The 16,717-nt window shown below is 52.2% G+C and overlaps 1 protein-coding gene across 1 annotated transcript in view; it reads right to left on the bottom strand.

The window, feature by feature from the left end:
- Positions 1 to 16,717, bottom strand: part of TG (thyroglobulin) — a 242,487-nt gene that overhangs the window by 96,311 nt on the left and 129,459 nt on the right. The window contains exons 38-41 of the mRNA XM_067711217.1: positions 13,006 to 13,225; positions 11,320 to 11,413; positions 8,660 to 8,819; positions 12 to 214 (exon numbers count right to left, since the gene is read on the bottom strand). Coding sequence (XP_067567318.1) covers positions 12 to 214; positions 8,660 to 8,819; positions 11,320 to 11,413; positions 13,006 to 13,225 — 677 coding nt within the window. The remainder of the gene's footprint in view (positions 1 to 11; positions 215 to 8,659; positions 8,820 to 11,319; positions 11,414 to 13,005; positions 13,226 to 16,717) is intronic.

Here is a 16,717-nt window from a genome sequence, read left to right on the forward strand (position 1 = left end):
AGGCGACTCACCATCAGCATGGCTCTCCGGAAGAGTCTGGAGTCTGTGGCCCTAGTGGTTAGAAGGTGGACGCTGGCCACGTCGGCTCCGCCACGGTCTGCTGCCAGTGTCACGCGCTGAGGGTCCCCACCAAACGCTCCGATGTGGGTCTGCACCCAGGTCAGAGCCACCACCTGGTCCAGCAGCCCCCAGTTGCCGCTCAACTCGCCAGACCCTTCAGAAAGAGGAAAGCCTTCAGCACTCTGCGATTCTGCAACCTGGGATGTAACCATCCTCATGTTGTGTAAGCCAGGCACGGGGTGCCGGTGGGGGGCCTGGGCTCCTGCCCGCATAGGTCTGGACTGTGGTTTCCCAATATAGTGGGGCAGTGGGAAGAGCCTGGGCTCCGGAACCAGGCCCATCCGGCCCGGATTCTCGCTTCAGCTAGGAGACTGCAGATGTGTCCCTCCACCTCTGTGGGCCACGGCCACCCCATCTCGCCCCACTGCCCGTGAGGAGGGCGGCTTCTCAGATGAGAGGCATTGCACGTTCAGACCCCAGGCTTGGCGCATCCGACGAGAAGGAGCTGAATTTCCGGCCCCCCATCTCCCCCCACTGCCCGTGACTCTCCGTGTCTCCTGCCCCCCCGATGATGGCCAGGCCCGGCTGAGACTCTCGGTCCCACCTCTCCCCACTACCTTCCATGACCTTCGCAGCAGCGGCAGAGCTGCGATTCAAGTTTCTTACATTGTTTGTTTGTTGTTGATTGTCATTTGATCCTGTTGCTTGTTTCCAAAGCACACACCTTTTGACTACAGTCATGTATATGACCACATACGCAGCACTCAGTTGAGTCCATCTCTCTTTCATTCATAGAATTCAGTAAATATGTATCAAAAGCTCAGCATGTTGTTTTAAGTCGAATGATTCAGATACAAAGGAACCATACAGCCAACACGTGCTCTTCCCCTTGGCATTTGGGACACGCCGTGCCCAGGCCCTTCAGGCGTCCTCTGAATTCAACGGCCCCTCTAGTCTACACCGCTAACTGCCCTGAAACACTAAGCCTGCTCTGGTTTGAGCCGAGGTTCATGCCCTTCGTCTCTGGCTTCTTTCCAGGAAACCCCAGCAGAACCCGTGGCTCCAACCACCGCCTATGTGCAAAGACTCTCGGGACTGTGTCCGCAGCCCAGGGCACTCTCCCAGGCCTGGGCCCCTTGAGTTCCCCCAGGAGGCTGTCTCACAGGCACCTCAAGTCCATTCAGCCCCAAAGGGAATTGATTCTAAGTCTCCTGAGCGCTCCCACCGGCGGCCTCGGCAGAGTTTCTTACCTTCTCCTTCAAGCGCGGCACCGCCCACCCTGCTCCTGCACGGCCTCGCGGGAGTCTCCCCGACTCCTCCTTCGACCATGTCCCCCTCCTCCCCAGCCGCTGCAGGCTCTCCCGCCACTGACTGCCACCCCCTTTCCTCCACGCTTCTCCTTGGCCTCCTGTATCCACACATTCCTCCCTACAGTGAATTCTCCATGGCGCATGCAGAGTGGTCTTCTAAACTTAGAATCTTGATTATCTCTCTCTCTGACACACACACACACACACACACACACACCCTGCCCCATCCTATGTAAAATGTCCCCTCTCATCCCATGGTCCTTAGGACACCATTTCAGTTCTTCTATCACATTCAAAGCCCCCCGGGACCGGGCCATCCATCTCTCAGGCCACATCTCCCTTTGTCTCCCCACTGTTCTGTGCTGCAACCAGCCAGGCTTCCCCTCAGAGGCTCAAACACACCAGCCCCACCCTCCCCCATGCCTGTGCTTGCACATGTGATTTCCTCCACCCAGAGCTGTGCCCTCTCCCCTTGACCTTCTCTAACTCCCTCCTCTGGCCCAGTCATCCTCCAAGTCTTAGCTACACCATCAGCTCATAGGCAGCCCTCAGGGGAAGTGAGGGGCCCCTTTCAAAGCATTTGTCACCACTGGCTCCCCTGCTAGACTCTACCCCCCATGAAAACCAGAAGCACGGAGTAGGTCCTTATGAAATGTTAGGTAAATGAAATGACTACAGTTATTATGAACACGATTCAACGTCAAGTGAAAAACTATCAGAAAGAACCCATATTCCCAAATAGAAAACCAGAAAGACCTTGCATCCGATTCCCCAAAATGGTGTTCACAAAGCTGACGAGAACACCAGCTCAGTGGACATAACGGTACGAATTACTCTTCCAGCTGGGGAGACACTCAGAATTTCTTCAAATGCATTTCATGTTCTGGGTTTAGTGAAGCCATTGGCACCATCCTCTCTGCGGACTTTTCTGGATTACATGCACATTCCATTGGTTAGGATGAGTGCTTTTGTTTCCAAGGTCTGAGGGAGGGCAGGAAAGCCGGGCACCAGCTGAGCAGGACCCAGTCTGGGAAGTGACGCCCACGGCCTGCATTTCTAGTGACAACAGGGAGGGACGCCACTGTCCCTGACTCTCACTCCCCATGTACCAGCTTCCCACTTACAGTGCTGACATTCTGGGGTCTACAGACCCCTAGGATGTCAGAGATGAGGGTGCATTCAGGAGGCAAGTCCGAACTGGGCTTCACCTCACGCCAGGTGCTGTGCTGGGTAGTGCAGAGAGCAAGATAGACAAGATCCTGGCCCTCGAAGCAGACGCCCTCCAGGACGTGCACACGAAGCAGCCACCTCGCTGCTCTGAGATGGTCTAATTCAACCCTTTCCTCCCCTGGTGGAACCTGAGACTTGAGAGGGAGAGAGTCTGTTGAGGTGCAAGAAGCAAATTCGAGATCAAGTTGGCACTTAAATTCAATGCACACTCAGAGCTCTTCGTCCTAACATTCAATCCAATTCAACAAATGTTTGTCCAAAAAATCTATGGTGTGCAAGGCACTGTGTTATTTTCATTAAAAAATTTAAGTACTCTATTTATGGAACTTTCTCTGCTCAGAAGCCTTCATAACTCCCTCATTCCTGCCGCATCAAGTCTAACTCCTTCCTGGCTTTTCAGCTCCTCTAAGATTGACTTCAGCCCATCTGAACAGTCTGGGTCCCTTCACTTTCTAACACCTGCCCTTGTCCAGCCATCGGCGTCTGCTCATCACCTGTGTTCATTGCCCTGCAGTCTGGCCTTGGTTGAGCTCCATTCTCTTTATCCTCTGGGACTCCGTCTCACCTGGCTCAGCCCCGCCACAAACACATAGCGTGCAGTGCTGCTGGGGGTGTGAAACTGGACAGGGCTGCTCTCTGCTGGCCAGGCGTGTACAGTCCAGGAGGGAGACGGGTGTGAGAGGAAGGTGTCCGGACAGCGTGATGGCACTCCTCCCCATCTGCCTCACACCGCCCTGATGGGCCCCCCCAGCTCCACGCTCCCACCTCTCTGGTCAGAACACACCAGCAAACATTCGACTGTTCCCTCACTGTCTAACCGGCTCTTGCTAGCTCATCTGATTTCTTCATCTGTCCCTCTAAAGCTCCTTAGCTGGGCTCACAGTGGGTTCTCCCCCAGCTCTTGTTGATGGCCATCAATAGAAGGCATCATGGTGTGTGGGCTTAGCAGGCAGGTTATGGAGCCAGACGAGCTGGGCACAGGTCCCAACACCTACTAGCTGTGCGGGGCCCTGGACAAGTTACTTAATGTGACTTGACTTTCCCTGTCTGTAAAATGGAATAATAATAGTACCAACCTCAATAGGTTGTTATGATGATTGAATCTGTTAATATCCGTAAAAGGAACAGAACAGTGCAATGCCTGGCATAAAGCACTCTGGAATTCGTTTGGTTTTTCTTAAACAAAATGAACAGGTTTAGGCCCCAGCATTATCTCACAGGTGCCCTTTGCACGGTCTGCCTTGTCTTTAGTAGCAAAAATTACGTCTGTGACGGGGGCAGGACCCTGTGCCTGTTTTTCTGGTTAGGATGGTGAGCAGACCCCCTCAGAGGGGAGGCTCCAAGCGCCCCAGGGAGGACGGGGTGATGGGTGTGTTACGTGTCTGGCCTTCGGTCTGTCTCCCTGGCCAAAGCCCACTTCCTCTGCTCCCACACCCTGCAGGGCGCCCGCGAGCCACGGCCGACCCACTCCTCTGATCCTGCACGCCACTGGCCTGGGTTGCCCTTGCTGCATTGCTTTACCAGAGAGAGAAGGATAATCACTGTGCGCCACGGCCCTGGGGTCTGTCCCACCGGCAGGGTCCAGGCTGGGAGAGGGCCTCCCTGGCCCATCATCAACCCCCTCACTTCCTTCCCAATTGCTCTTCATCAGGAATCGTGCTCCTTTTAAGTACTGCTGGGTTTCTCGCAGAGAACACGAGTTTGTCTGGTCGGCCGCAGGCCTGGCGTGAGCTGCTGTTTTCAGCTTCTTCCCATCCCTTTCTTAATGTGCCTCTGGAGTCTGGAGCTCTTGGGGGATTATCTTCACTCTGGGCTACAATAGCAGATGCTGCACACATTTATCACATGAGACGATGTACATGAAGCAGCAGCTTGGCCTAACTCAGTAAATGCCATGGGCTGCAGTTGCTGGTGGCCAGATGCAGGGCCGGGACATGGCTGCAGCAGAGTCCTGGCTTGGAGAGGCCCTGCCAGGGAAAGGAAAGGGGCATTAGCCCCCGGGAGCCCCTGCAAGGTACCAGCAAGGTTCCCGGTGTTTGCCTTCACATGCTTGATCTCCTGAGAGACGGGCAGCCTGGGATGGGATGGGACGCTGAGGGAGGGACCGAGGGACCCCCCCAGAGCCCCTGAGCCCCATGGAGCGAGGAGCTGCCCCTGGACTTGCTCTTCTCGGGTGCGAATCCTGTACACTGTGCAGGACACCAGTCTGGGGCTGGCACTTGAAGTCGCCCAGCTCTTTCCAGACCTGTCCTGAACCACAGTTTCCAACTATTTAAAATGGAAAGGAGGAGGGATGAGTCGGTGGAGCTCAGGCAAGTCTCAGGGCGGGTGGTGAAACTATTCTGTATGATAGGTGGACACGCGTCACGCTATGTTTGTCAAAACCCACAGAATGTACAACACAAAGAGTGAGCCCTGCTGTAGAGTATGGACTTTAGTCAATACTAACATACCACTATGGGCTCATGGAGTGTAACAAGTGTGTGGCACCAATGCGGGACCTTAACAGGGGAAACTGAGGCAGGGGAGGACGCAGCATATGGGAACTCTGTAATTTATGCTCAAATTATTCTGTAAACTTAAGATCATCTAGATAATGAAATCCATTACATATATGTATTTTTTTCTTTTCTTTTTTTTTTCGGCTGCGCCACTCATCTTGTGGGATCTTAGTTCCCCGACCAGGGATTGAACCTGCACCCTCGGCAGTGAAAGCGCCGAGTCCTAACCACTGGACCGCCAGGGAATTCCCTATATATTTTTTTTCATGGGAAAGGGATGATGTATTTGTGTTGGAAGTTTATTGGGGGCTTAGCTGAATCGCACACCTGCTCTTTTCTCCCTCTGCTGTGAGTGCGCACCTTCTCCGCCTGGAACCTTGCCGTGGGACGCCCAGTGTCTGGCGGGAGGTGGTCGTCTGCAGCCAGGAGCCTGTGTGTGTGTCCTAGAGCTGCTGCCCCTCCACCCACCGGCCCTGGCGGCCACTCTCTGGGTCTCAGTTTCTTGATTGACTGATGGCTCCCCTAGGGGCTGAACTGCAAGGAGCTCCAGGTAAGAGATGCTAAAGCTCTGGAATGTGGGAAGTACCAGGAGTCTCCAGAATAAAGCAAAGAAAAGCTGCCTGAGCCTAAATGAATTAAAACACTGATCCTGGGCTTCCCTGGTGGCGCAGTGGTTGAGAGTCCGCCTGCCGATGCAGGGGACGTGGGTTCGTGCACCGGTCCGGGAAGATCCCACATGCCGCGGAGTGGCTGGGCCCGTGAGCCATGGCCGCTGAGCCTGCGCGTCCGGAGCCTGTGCTCCGCAACAGGAGAGGCCACAGCAGTGAGAGGCCCGCGTACCACAAAAAAACAAAACAAAACAAACAAAAAAACCCCCCAAAACACTGATCCTCTCTGTACACAGAAGAATGAGGAATCTGTAGGGCATTTCTAAACACCAAGGGAGAGTGAACTATTTTTTAAAATGATACCTATTCTCAATCTTTAACATTAACTGCTAAGTATTGTTCTTTCTTCTTTCTTCCTCTGTATCCCCTGTCTCCTACATTTATTTTTTTAATTAATTTTTATTGGAGTATAGTTGCTTTACGGTATCACATTAGTTTCTGCTGTACAGCAAAGTGAATCAGTTATACGTATATATATATCCCCACTTTTTAAAAAATAGCTTACCCTTACATGAATCATATATCATATATGTTATATAAGCACTATATATAAAGCATGAGAAAAAAGCAAACATGTTAACCCACCACCCAGCTTAAGAAACAGAACAAACACCACAAATTCTTGAGAGGACCCTTACACAGACAACACACGTAAACAGGAAGGCAAACACCATGGAAACTCCTGGAACCCCAGTTTTAAATGTGCAACTTTAAGGGGAAGCAATTCTCTTTGAGGAGTTTTCTTTTCTTTGGGGGGGAGAGGGAGTGGCACACATAACTTTTCCAGACATGTCAACTTTAGATAGCTGGGGTTTTTTTCAGTTTTAAAAGAGATTATATTTGTGAAACAACTAAGTTAACATTTTTCTCCTTTCCCTATTTCCTTGAACACTCAAGTTATATGTTAAAGATATTTTAAAACTGTCCTGAATTAAAAGAGATTGTGAAAGTTGCGAAAACAACAACAACAACAATAAAACCGAAAACATCGAGGGAGCAAGCTACCATTTCTTCTTAGTGCTTCATCCACGGGATTCAACGCCCAGTGTGACATTAAATTTAACTCACGGCTGCGGGGCATAAAGTCCCTTAACCTCTCTGAGCTTCGTCGTTTCCTCTATGACATGACCGCACAGGGCTGACCTCGCAAAGGTGCCTGGAGACTGAAATGACGTCACCCAGAAAAGATGTCTGGTAGAGATGGGTGCTGGGTGAGGGTAACTCTCCTTCTCTCTTGCTGACAGCTTTGCTTTAAGCACAAGGAACAGGCAGTGTTGCAAGTCAGGAGTGAGAAGGTGTGGGTGTTCTGGAAGAGTTCCGACCCCAGACTCTGCCTCGCCGGCAGCAGAAATGAGTTTCCCTTCCAGGAAGCCCACAGAATTCTCCATAAGATCACAGCCCATGAAATCATAATCCCCGCCCCCTCACGGAGGGATGGCATATGGAAATTCGCTCTCTTGTGTCTGGAAACACTCTGAGCCAGAGTCAGCCGTGTCTGTGAAATGCTCCACCTGAGCGGGTCCCACAGGCTGGGTTCTGAGTTTCACCATCTCTTTAGAGAAAGGAGCTCCTGATTTAACAGATTGTCAGTCGTGTGTTTGAAAAGAGGAAAGAAAACCTGGGCAGGGCATTCAGTGCTCCAGCAGCTTTCCCTGCACCCCTGAAGGAAAGTCTGGAATCTGGTCATCGTCCACATTCCCCTCATTGGCACCTGGTCACATGTTGCCTTAACTTGTTGCCTGTTTCATGTTTGTTGTGCAGACGAAGAATCTTCTTTATGACACTCAAGGCCTCCTGCCACGTGGTCCACCCAGCCCTCATTCCCCAGCACTGCCTGGCTTCTGCTCACGCAGGATGCCTGCTCCACTCGGCCACATTCTAGAGGAGTTCGTCATTCCCACCAGGCTACCTCCCACCCACCCAGCCATACTCAGCAGGCAAGACATTCCAGGTCTTAAATGAGATCCCCGGAGAACAGAGATGCTGCTAGGTGCCTGTCCCTGAGGACTCCTAAAGCCCATCACAGCCTCTAAAGTCCCTTTACATGTAGCATATCACTGGAGCCTCACAGTGACTTTGGAAGTTGGGTAAAATTATTCCCATTTTACAGAGGAGAAAACTGAGACTTGGAGAAAGGAAGGGTTTTATCCAAGGTCACACAGACAACCCTTGGCTCTTCAGATTCCCAGACCAGCGTGTCTGCCCTCTGCCACGTCTGCCTGTCAAACAACTGCCCTACCACTGGGGGTTGGGGTGGGGGGGTGGGGAGATGGAGGAAGAGACATGGGTGGATGACGCTGGGATTGGTCCAAGCCTCAATTCTGCCCTGTGGACTGGTGGGGAAGGTGGAGGGCATAACCAGAGTGATAAAGGCATCTGTGACTGGAAAGGGGACAGGCCGGATGTTCAAAAGCGATCTGGAATTCGAGGGGAATCAGAAATCATTGTCTATGCAGCCCTCACTCCAGTAAATGGCTTCCTGAGGGCCCAAGAGCTCTAATCCATGCCTTAGAGTCTCCAGGGCAGGTCGACCCTGGTGATGAATCCTGGCTCTGCTCCTTCCTGACCACGTGAGCTTGAGCCAGGGTCTAGCCCTCTGGGGTCTCGGTACACACACGCGCACACACAGATACATCACAAGATAAAACGTACTTGGAACAGCTTCAGACACATGATAAGTGTAATCAGTAGTAACTGTGACTCTCATCTATGGGCATCAGCATGGCTGGAGGGTCTCGTGAACGCACTGGTCATACCACTCCCTGCTCAGCGGGCTGGAGGAGGGCTGCGGGCTGGGAAGAATGGGGCTTGGGGAAGAAAGGACTAAACGCACACAAAGAACACACCCGGCTCAGGAGGTCAGCGGTCCCCACCAACGCCACCAACTCACCGGAACTCAGGAAGCCAAAGACGCCCACTCGGTAGCTGGCAGTGACCACGATGAGGTTGCCAACAGCAGCCAAGAAGGAGCCATCCACAGCCGGCTGGCCCCCCCTGGCCCCGCCCTCTGCGGCGTTGTGGAGGAACAACAGCACAGACACGTTGGGGGCCTGTAAGGATTGGAGAAATGCGGGAGCTCCAGGCGGCCACCCTCACCCCCCAGAGCTTGGTGAGGGCACCTTCCCCACTCAGGTGCCCAACTGTGAGGCGACGCACGACTCTTCCTTCACCTCTGCCCTGTAGGCATATTCAGTCTCAGTTAGGGGCTGAATTGTGTGCCCCCCAAATTCACATCTTGAAGCCCTAACCCTGGCTGCCTCAGACTGTGACTGTGTTTGGAGACAAGTCCTGTAACGAGATGGCCCTAATCCAATAGGACTGGCGTCCTCATACAGAGAAGAAATTTAGACACAGATGCACACAGAGGAGAGGCCTGCGGAGACACAGGGAGGAGAAGATGACCATCTACAAGCCAAGGAGAGTGGCCTCGGAAGGAAACAACCCTGTAGACATTTTGATCTTGGACTTCTGGCTTTCAAAATCATGAGAAAATACCCTTCTGTGGTTTCAGCCTTCCAGTCTGTGGCACTTTGATAGAGCAGACTGAGCAAAGGAGCAAAACCCACCTCCCGGATGAGGACCCAGAGCGCCATAAAAAGTGAAGACACGTTGCCCACGCTGCCGAGTGAGCCAGGGACCTGTCCCATGCAGCCACGTGGTCTCCCAGCAGCCCAGCTCCTGGCCCGCGTTTACTCTGGAAGACGGTTCTGTGTCCTCCTTGGAGAGTCCTTGAGTTTGGTCACCATCCCTGGAATCCCATCTTGTTAACACAGAGCCACCTTTGTTTAGCCCGACTGAGCGCCAGGCACCATGCTGACTATTGGCGTGTGTCACTTATTCAGTCCTCAAACAGCTCCGTGAGGGTGGCATGTTGTCGTTACTCCCATTTTACCGATGAGGAAGCAGAGGCTTGCTGGCGTTAAATAGCCTGCCTCAGGTCACATGGCTATGAGTAGCAGAGCTGGGATCTGAACCCAGGTTGACCCCTTCCTATCAGAATATTGTGTTCCGTCTAGGGGATCTGACACCCCGCCCCAGGCCATGGTGAATGCAAGGCCCCAGGTGGCTCTCGCTCACTCAGGCCCTGAATCCCTGGGCTGTGACTTCTCTACTCCATGTGCCCTGGGCTCCGACACCAACAGCAAACACTGACCAAGGACCTGCCCGGGTGGGTGCCGTGCTAAGTGTGCTCGCCTAGAACGTCTGATTAGAGCTTCCGCCTCACAAGGTAGATGACTCTAAGCACCCCCATGCTACAGGTGTGAAAACAGAGGCTCAGAGCAGTGAAGTGGCTTCTTGAAACATCTACAGAGAGGAAGGGACCGAGCAGAATTCTGACCCCAGCCCCCTCCTCCCTCTGGGACACCCCTTCTCGTAGATGTCACCACCTGGTGGGCTTGTTGATTCTTCCAATAGGAGGCCTTTTAAATGCTATAGAAAAAGGCCAGCTCAGGTGGCCTTGGTTTCATTTGCTGTGGGCCACCAGAGAGGTCAGGGACAGGCCCTGTCTCCCCTCCTCAAAGCACCCTGAGTTATTTTTACTGAGTAGCAGGCGAGCAAGAGAGAATACTTCCACTCACACAGCCCAGGAGGGCCTGCACATTTAGGGGCCCTTGTTCCGAGCTCACTCAGGCCAGCCTGCCGTGACCCAGCCTCCAAAGTACACCGCCTCTCACTGCTGGTAAACTGGGGACCAGGAAGCGGTGGCCCAGTCACACGTACCATGGGATCTGTCAGTACAGGGCTGGCGTCACCAGAAACTCATGTTTCCTGAGGCTCATCAGTTCTGTTTTCTCTCATAAGCTCCGACCCTTCCCCCCAAACAGGAAACTCAAACACTCAACATCAGGATCATAGCTGCCACCTAGGCAGATACAGCCTTCAAAGCAGGACCTAACCAAAGTCAGGGTCACCTCCCAAGCCTCACCCTCTAGAACTGCCTCGAATGAGAGACCACATGGAAAGAAATACCCGCTGGGGGGGGTCTCTCCAAGGGTCTCTCCAAGAAGAGCCGCTGGTTTCCTCATTTGCGGATTAGTTTGACCCAGCTCCACACTCCCCCAGCCCGCGGCCCTGCAGGGGGCCCTGCATCAGCGCTGGCCCTCACCCGCCAGCGTGGCTCTCACCCCGCCTCATCCGCATCCCTGCTCAGGCGCGCCCTCCTGATCACCACCTACCTCACTCCTCCTGCCACTCCGTCTCCTCCCTTGCTGTGCTTTTCTTCACAACCATATCAATACCACAGTTGTCCAATATTTATCTGCTTATCTGTTTATTTCTGCTCCTCCCACTGAGAACAGCCCCTCCTGTGACGGGCGCTTTATGAATACTTCTTAGAGGGCCGGAGCCGGATAGCCACGCACATGCTCCCGTGCGGGAGATCAGATGAGGCCGTGGGGGACCCAGGCTTGCTCTCAGCCACTCAGGCCTCAGGAAGCCAGGAACCCACCAGGAGAGCACAGGGCGGACCATGCTGGCCACTCTGGGGCTGGGGATTTCTAGTGGGGCCATTTTCAGGGCAAACATAGTTTTCAGGGCTGCAGCACTCACCATGTTCTGAGGGACAAACACGTTGAGATACAGGCAGTCCTCACTGACCCCGGGGGACAAAGGCGTCCTGGCGCCTGGTTGCCAGCAACTGGCCCTGCAAGTACAGACAGACAGAAGGCATGACTTGCAGGGAAAACAACCAAAGCGACAAGTCCCAGCCCCCTTCCCATCAGCGGTGGCAGAGCCCACTGCCGCATTCCAAAAGCCCGGCGGCCCACCAGCATTTAGGCAGCTTCAGGAAATGGTTAATGGGATTGGTGAGTAAATGGTGGAAAGAGCAGCATGCCCATCCCTCTCTCTACCACGGGCCTGAGGAACATCCCACAGGGACAAAGGGCTGGTCCAGAGAGAAGGATGCCCAGATAAAGAGGAAAGTGTGTGTCACCTGCAACCTGGGCCCTTCCTGGCTCCAAGTGAGCAGACCTGCTGGGATGAGGTGTCCCAACCGGTTTTCTACATCAGTATAGAGTCCAAGTGTGCCAGTGGAACATCTCCTGGCATAAGAGCTGAGACTGCATCTGGGACACATCTAATGGAGGCATGATGGTTACCCACCCAGGCCTTGTTAGCACTGGGCTCTGATGAACCTAGCTCTCCAACTACTCTCCACTCAAAAGCCTCAACCATCTCATCTGTCAAATGGGTGTATCCTAACACGCTAAAGTGTTCTAATTAGTCCATATTTGTTTCTCTGGTTGCCCAACGGTGGAGACTTATTCATGACTGTCTGCATCTTTCTGCCACTGTCCTAGTTTAAGCCTCCACTGTTGCTTGCCTGGAGCAGTCCAGAGCCTCCTGCCCATCCCTCTATCTGGCCCTGGGCCTGTAGATCTGCCCAGCAGCCAGCCGTGGGAGCGATGGACAGGGAGAATACGGCTGCCTTGAGACAGAGCTGTGGACTCCTGTGGGAAGGGGAAAGGCCATGGGGATGGGAGAGGGAGACATGGGTGCTCTTTCCACAGACGCTCTGAACACGCTTTAATTTAGAAAAATCACAAAATCGTATCCAATCTGTCAACTCTTTACAGTGGTATATGCATGGGAGGGAATGGGCAAAACTGAAAGCAGTTGATGACGAAGGAAAATAAGATATTCCATTTTTTTCCCCTTTTTGGAAAATTCCTTTTAATATTGTTCCTGTTGGGGGAATCAACGTCCTTTTAAATTATTTTTTCACTAGCTCATGTGTTTTTCCTTCTCTGCTTACTTCTCAGCCCCACTGAAGTCAGAAGTGGCCGGGAGGCTGAGTCCTGGTCACCACCACACTGGGGCACGTGATGAATGCACGCCCCACCTGCAGCTGTGGCCGTGGAGACCTCCCCTGCAGACTCTTCCACAGCCTCTCTTTCCTGGATGCAAAGTCAAGGAAGGCTCCTAGAAGGAACCTTAGAAGGTCTGTGCTGAAGAAGGCACATCAGCCTGGGTGCCCGCATTACTGCATGGAGCAAAGCCCACCTGCCCCTCCATCACCAAAGGGATTGTGCAGGACCAAGACAATGTTAAGTCACCGACAAGTGGGAGTTTATGTGTTAAAGCACTCGACACCATCTTAACAAATATAACCCCTGCTCCATGCATGGCTCAAATTCGAACGCACTGCTCTGTTATCAAGTCTCATTTTGAAGGCTTAGAATGGGAGAAGGCTTCCCTGGGCATCCCCCAAAATGTACTCCACTCCACCCTTACCGTGGCTTGGTGGCATCCCAGGACCCTGTCCAGTTCAAGGGCTCTGGGGCCCGGAAGCGGCTTCCCGCCAGGGGCGGGGTGGCATATGGAACTCCCAGGAACTGGTCCACTTGCTTCCACGAAGTGCCCACCTGGATGGCCTGGGACCTGCCCAGCAGCCGGCCGTGGGTGGTGATGGTCACAGAAGGTGCAGATGTCCCAAAGCCGAGCAGAGGGATGTCTGGGAGGGGGGAGAGAGAGAGAGAGAGCAGCTGGTGCTCTATTCACAGGTATTCCGAATATACTTTAAGAAACAAATCTAAAAGCCCAAACACTGCTTTCTGCATTAAAAAAAAAGAAAGTTAGTTATTCATTCAGGCCCCAATAGCTTAAGTCTAGTCATGTTAGTATTCAATGTGGAAAAGAAAAGAAAAGAAAAGAAAAGAAACCCAGCAAAGACACCTGATCTTCCCCGGGCACTGAGCAATCCCTCCCCCAGGTGTGCCACCTCAGCTCTTCCCAGAGAGGCAGCCCAGGCCCACAGCCCCTGCCTCAGCGCCCTGGGGCCAGATGTTACCACAATTCTGAATTATTTGGATTTTAAAAAGAACAGAGGGGCACAGAACGGGCAAGGTTCAATCCTCCAGGGGGGTGTGGAGTTGAGACCCGTCAACAGACACACCAGTTACTTCTGGGATGAAATGTATAGGTTATTCCTACTAGGAGGGATGAACACATAATATCATTTCTTTGGTCACTTCAGGTCAGATATTGCCACCAAACGAGTTTGCCATAAACTTACAAAAAAAAATTTTTTTTTCTGACTTTTAGAGTGTTTGGATTTCAGAATTGCAGCTAAGGCACTGCAGACCCGGTACTTGTATTTCACTGGTGAGGAAATAGGTTTAGAGTCTGGGGGTGGGCAGCTGTCAGGACTTCAAAGTGATGTAGGATTCAAAGCTATACTTTTCTGAGCCACAACTCTGACCACAGGGTCAGAGGTTCACAAAGGGTCAAGGCCAGGCCTCGGCCCAGGTCTGCAATGTGCATCCCCCTTTGCGCAGGTCCGGATCCCACCTGGTCTGTGAGTTCACACTGGTGCTGCCGAACCCTGCACTGTGCTCCACAGGCCTTCCGTCCCCACCCTGTAGTGCTAACTTCCAGATGCTTATCAGCCTTTCTTCAGCCCTATCTTACCCCCTCCACTATATTTCTCACATTCATTCATTGGTTCAGTAAACTTCTGTTGGGCCCCGGCTCAGGGCCAGATGCCATTTTCAGGGACTTAAGACAGGCCTGTGCCGGGTTCCCCACAGGCCTTAGGGCCTTGCACGGAGGAAACCAACACTGGTGAAGAGATTTTGTGTGTGTGTGTGGGTGTGTGTGTGTCTGTGTGTGTGTGTCAAGCGGGGGGTCTCTCATTATTTCCAACATGTTGAGCCTGGGAGAGGAGGCAGACAGACAGACAGGCAGGCGGAAGTCTATCCATTCCTCAAAAGCTTGGTACCATGCAGTGGTTCAGTTAGAGGTGGTTTCGACCCCAGGAAGCATTTGACAATGTCTGGAGACGCTTTTCGTTGTCATAAGCGTTGGGGAGAGATACTAGCTACTGGTATCTCATAGGGCAGAGGCCAGAGAAGCTGCTAAACATCCTGCAATAGAGAAGATAGGTCCCCACAATGAGCCTTCTGCTCCCAGCTGTCAGTGGTGCCGAGGCCGAGACTCCCTGGCGTGATGTGCATTCATGACTTCCAGGCCACTGAGGGTCAATGTGGTGAGGAGGAAACAACGGATGGTCTGAGGAGTCCAGCAGGTCTGTGTTTTGTGTTATGGACCAGCTACTTTAGAAAACCTCTATAATTCTTCTCATCCTCAATTTTCCCATCTGCAAAATAGGAACAGTAGCAGTCCCTACAATGCAAAGATGTTAGGAATAAATGACACAACGCCTGTAATGTCCCAAGCCCAGTGCCTGGCAAATGACAGGAGATCAACACATGAATGAGTGAATGGGAAAGAGGGAGGGAGGGAGGGAGGGAGGGAGGAAGGAAGGAAGGACGGAAGGAAGAAGGAAGGAAGGAAGGAAACAGTGAGTGAAAACTTCTCTGTTGCATAAACACTGGCATGTGAGTTAGAACTCAAAAGGGAAACTCAGGATGGAAACAGTTGCCGATTTGTAATCTGGCCTTGATCACAAATCATGACTGCTCTCACTCCCACGGTTCTTTCCTTCTCACAAGATTTCCTGTTTCAATTGCAAATCACAGGCTCTCCAGCCAGCATTCAGGACTGTGGGCGCTAAAGGAGCAAACCATCTGAGGTCAGCTCTGCAGGAAACAGCCACATTTCACCAATGTGGCAGCATCTGAAGCAGGGAGCGAAGACAGAAAATGTAAAAGCTAAAGCATTTCGAGGGAAGGCAAGCCTGCTTTCCCACAGATGGTGGTATTTAAGCCTCCCTCCAGAGGCTGCCCCGTGAATCCCAGACTGAAAGAGATCCAACATGGGGAAAACATTTGATGTGCATTTCTCCCTTTGGAATCTTCTGCAGAAATGTGGCTTCTTTTCAGAATACCCACATATTTAGGCCCTGTGGCTCTCTGGATTAAGAAAGTTATCTGTAGCTCTACATATACATTAGGTGCAAACCAATAACATCTATGTAGATAAATGTGGGCGTGCATCTTCTGCTGGAAAGTGAGCATTTCACATTGAATTTGAGACACACAGAATTAGGAGAGAAGCAGTCGGATTTGTTTTACAGAACTCAGACCTCGAAGTGAAGGCATTTCTCAGCAGGACTACCATGCAGATTAGCTACACTATGGGTGAAATCTGTCTAACTCACTGAATGACATAAACGTCCCGAGAGAAGACAAGCCTTGAGATTAAGGGCCCAAGACCTCAGTTTACAGGAATCAAAGCACTCCCAGCCCTGGGGGCCCTCTCCGGATCTAAAGGCTGAGGTGCAGGAGGGGGCAGAGGAGACGTCACTGGATCCAGACAGGCCTGAAGGACCGTTAATGCTCAAGCACAGGGTGGGCCCAAATCCCACTGCTACTTGGTTTTGTAAATAAAGTTTTATTGGCACACAGCCATGCCTGTGGATTTGTTGTTGTCTGTGGCCGCTTTCCTGCTACAACAGTAGAGCTGAGTAGCTGGAACAGAGACTTGTGGCTGTAAAGCCTAAAATATTTATTATCTGGCCCTTTACAGAGGGAGTTTGCTGACATCTGCTCTTGAAGATAAGATGGCAGACATGGCCAACATTTCTAAAAAATTATTCATTTCATCCCATAAGCATGTTTAATGGGGGAGGTGTGTCCCCCAGGCCCTCGATTCCCATGTTTCCTGTTCCACAGCTCTTATTAGTTCACTTAGGGATGCACTTATATGCTGCTCTCTCCTTGCTTGCTTCACCCCTGTATCCCCAGCACCTAACACAAGGGCTGGCACATAATAGCACGTTATTCAATGTTTCTAAACTAAACCGAGCTGGAAGCAGCTGCTCTCTCCGGGCACTGTTGTGTGGTCTTCAGGCGATGCGGTTTTATGGGAGAGGACTGCCTCTAGAGATAGGAGGTCTGGCTCCAAGTCCCCGTTCTGTCATCGCTAGCTGTGTGAAATCAGAGAAATAACTTAACTTCCCTGGACCAGAGTCTCCTGATCTCTCAGACGGGGATAAAACCCTTATCTTGCCACCTCACAGGATAGTGTGAGTATCAAATGGGAT

This window comes from Pseudorca crassidens, chromosome 17 (assembly GCF_039906515.1).
Source record: "Pseudorca crassidens isolate mPseCra1 chromosome 17, mPseCra1.hap1, whole genome shotgun sequence".
In the NCBI taxonomy this organism is placed as follows: domain Eukaryota; kingdom Metazoa; phylum Chordata; class Mammalia; order Artiodactyla; family Delphinidae; genus Pseudorca; species Pseudorca crassidens.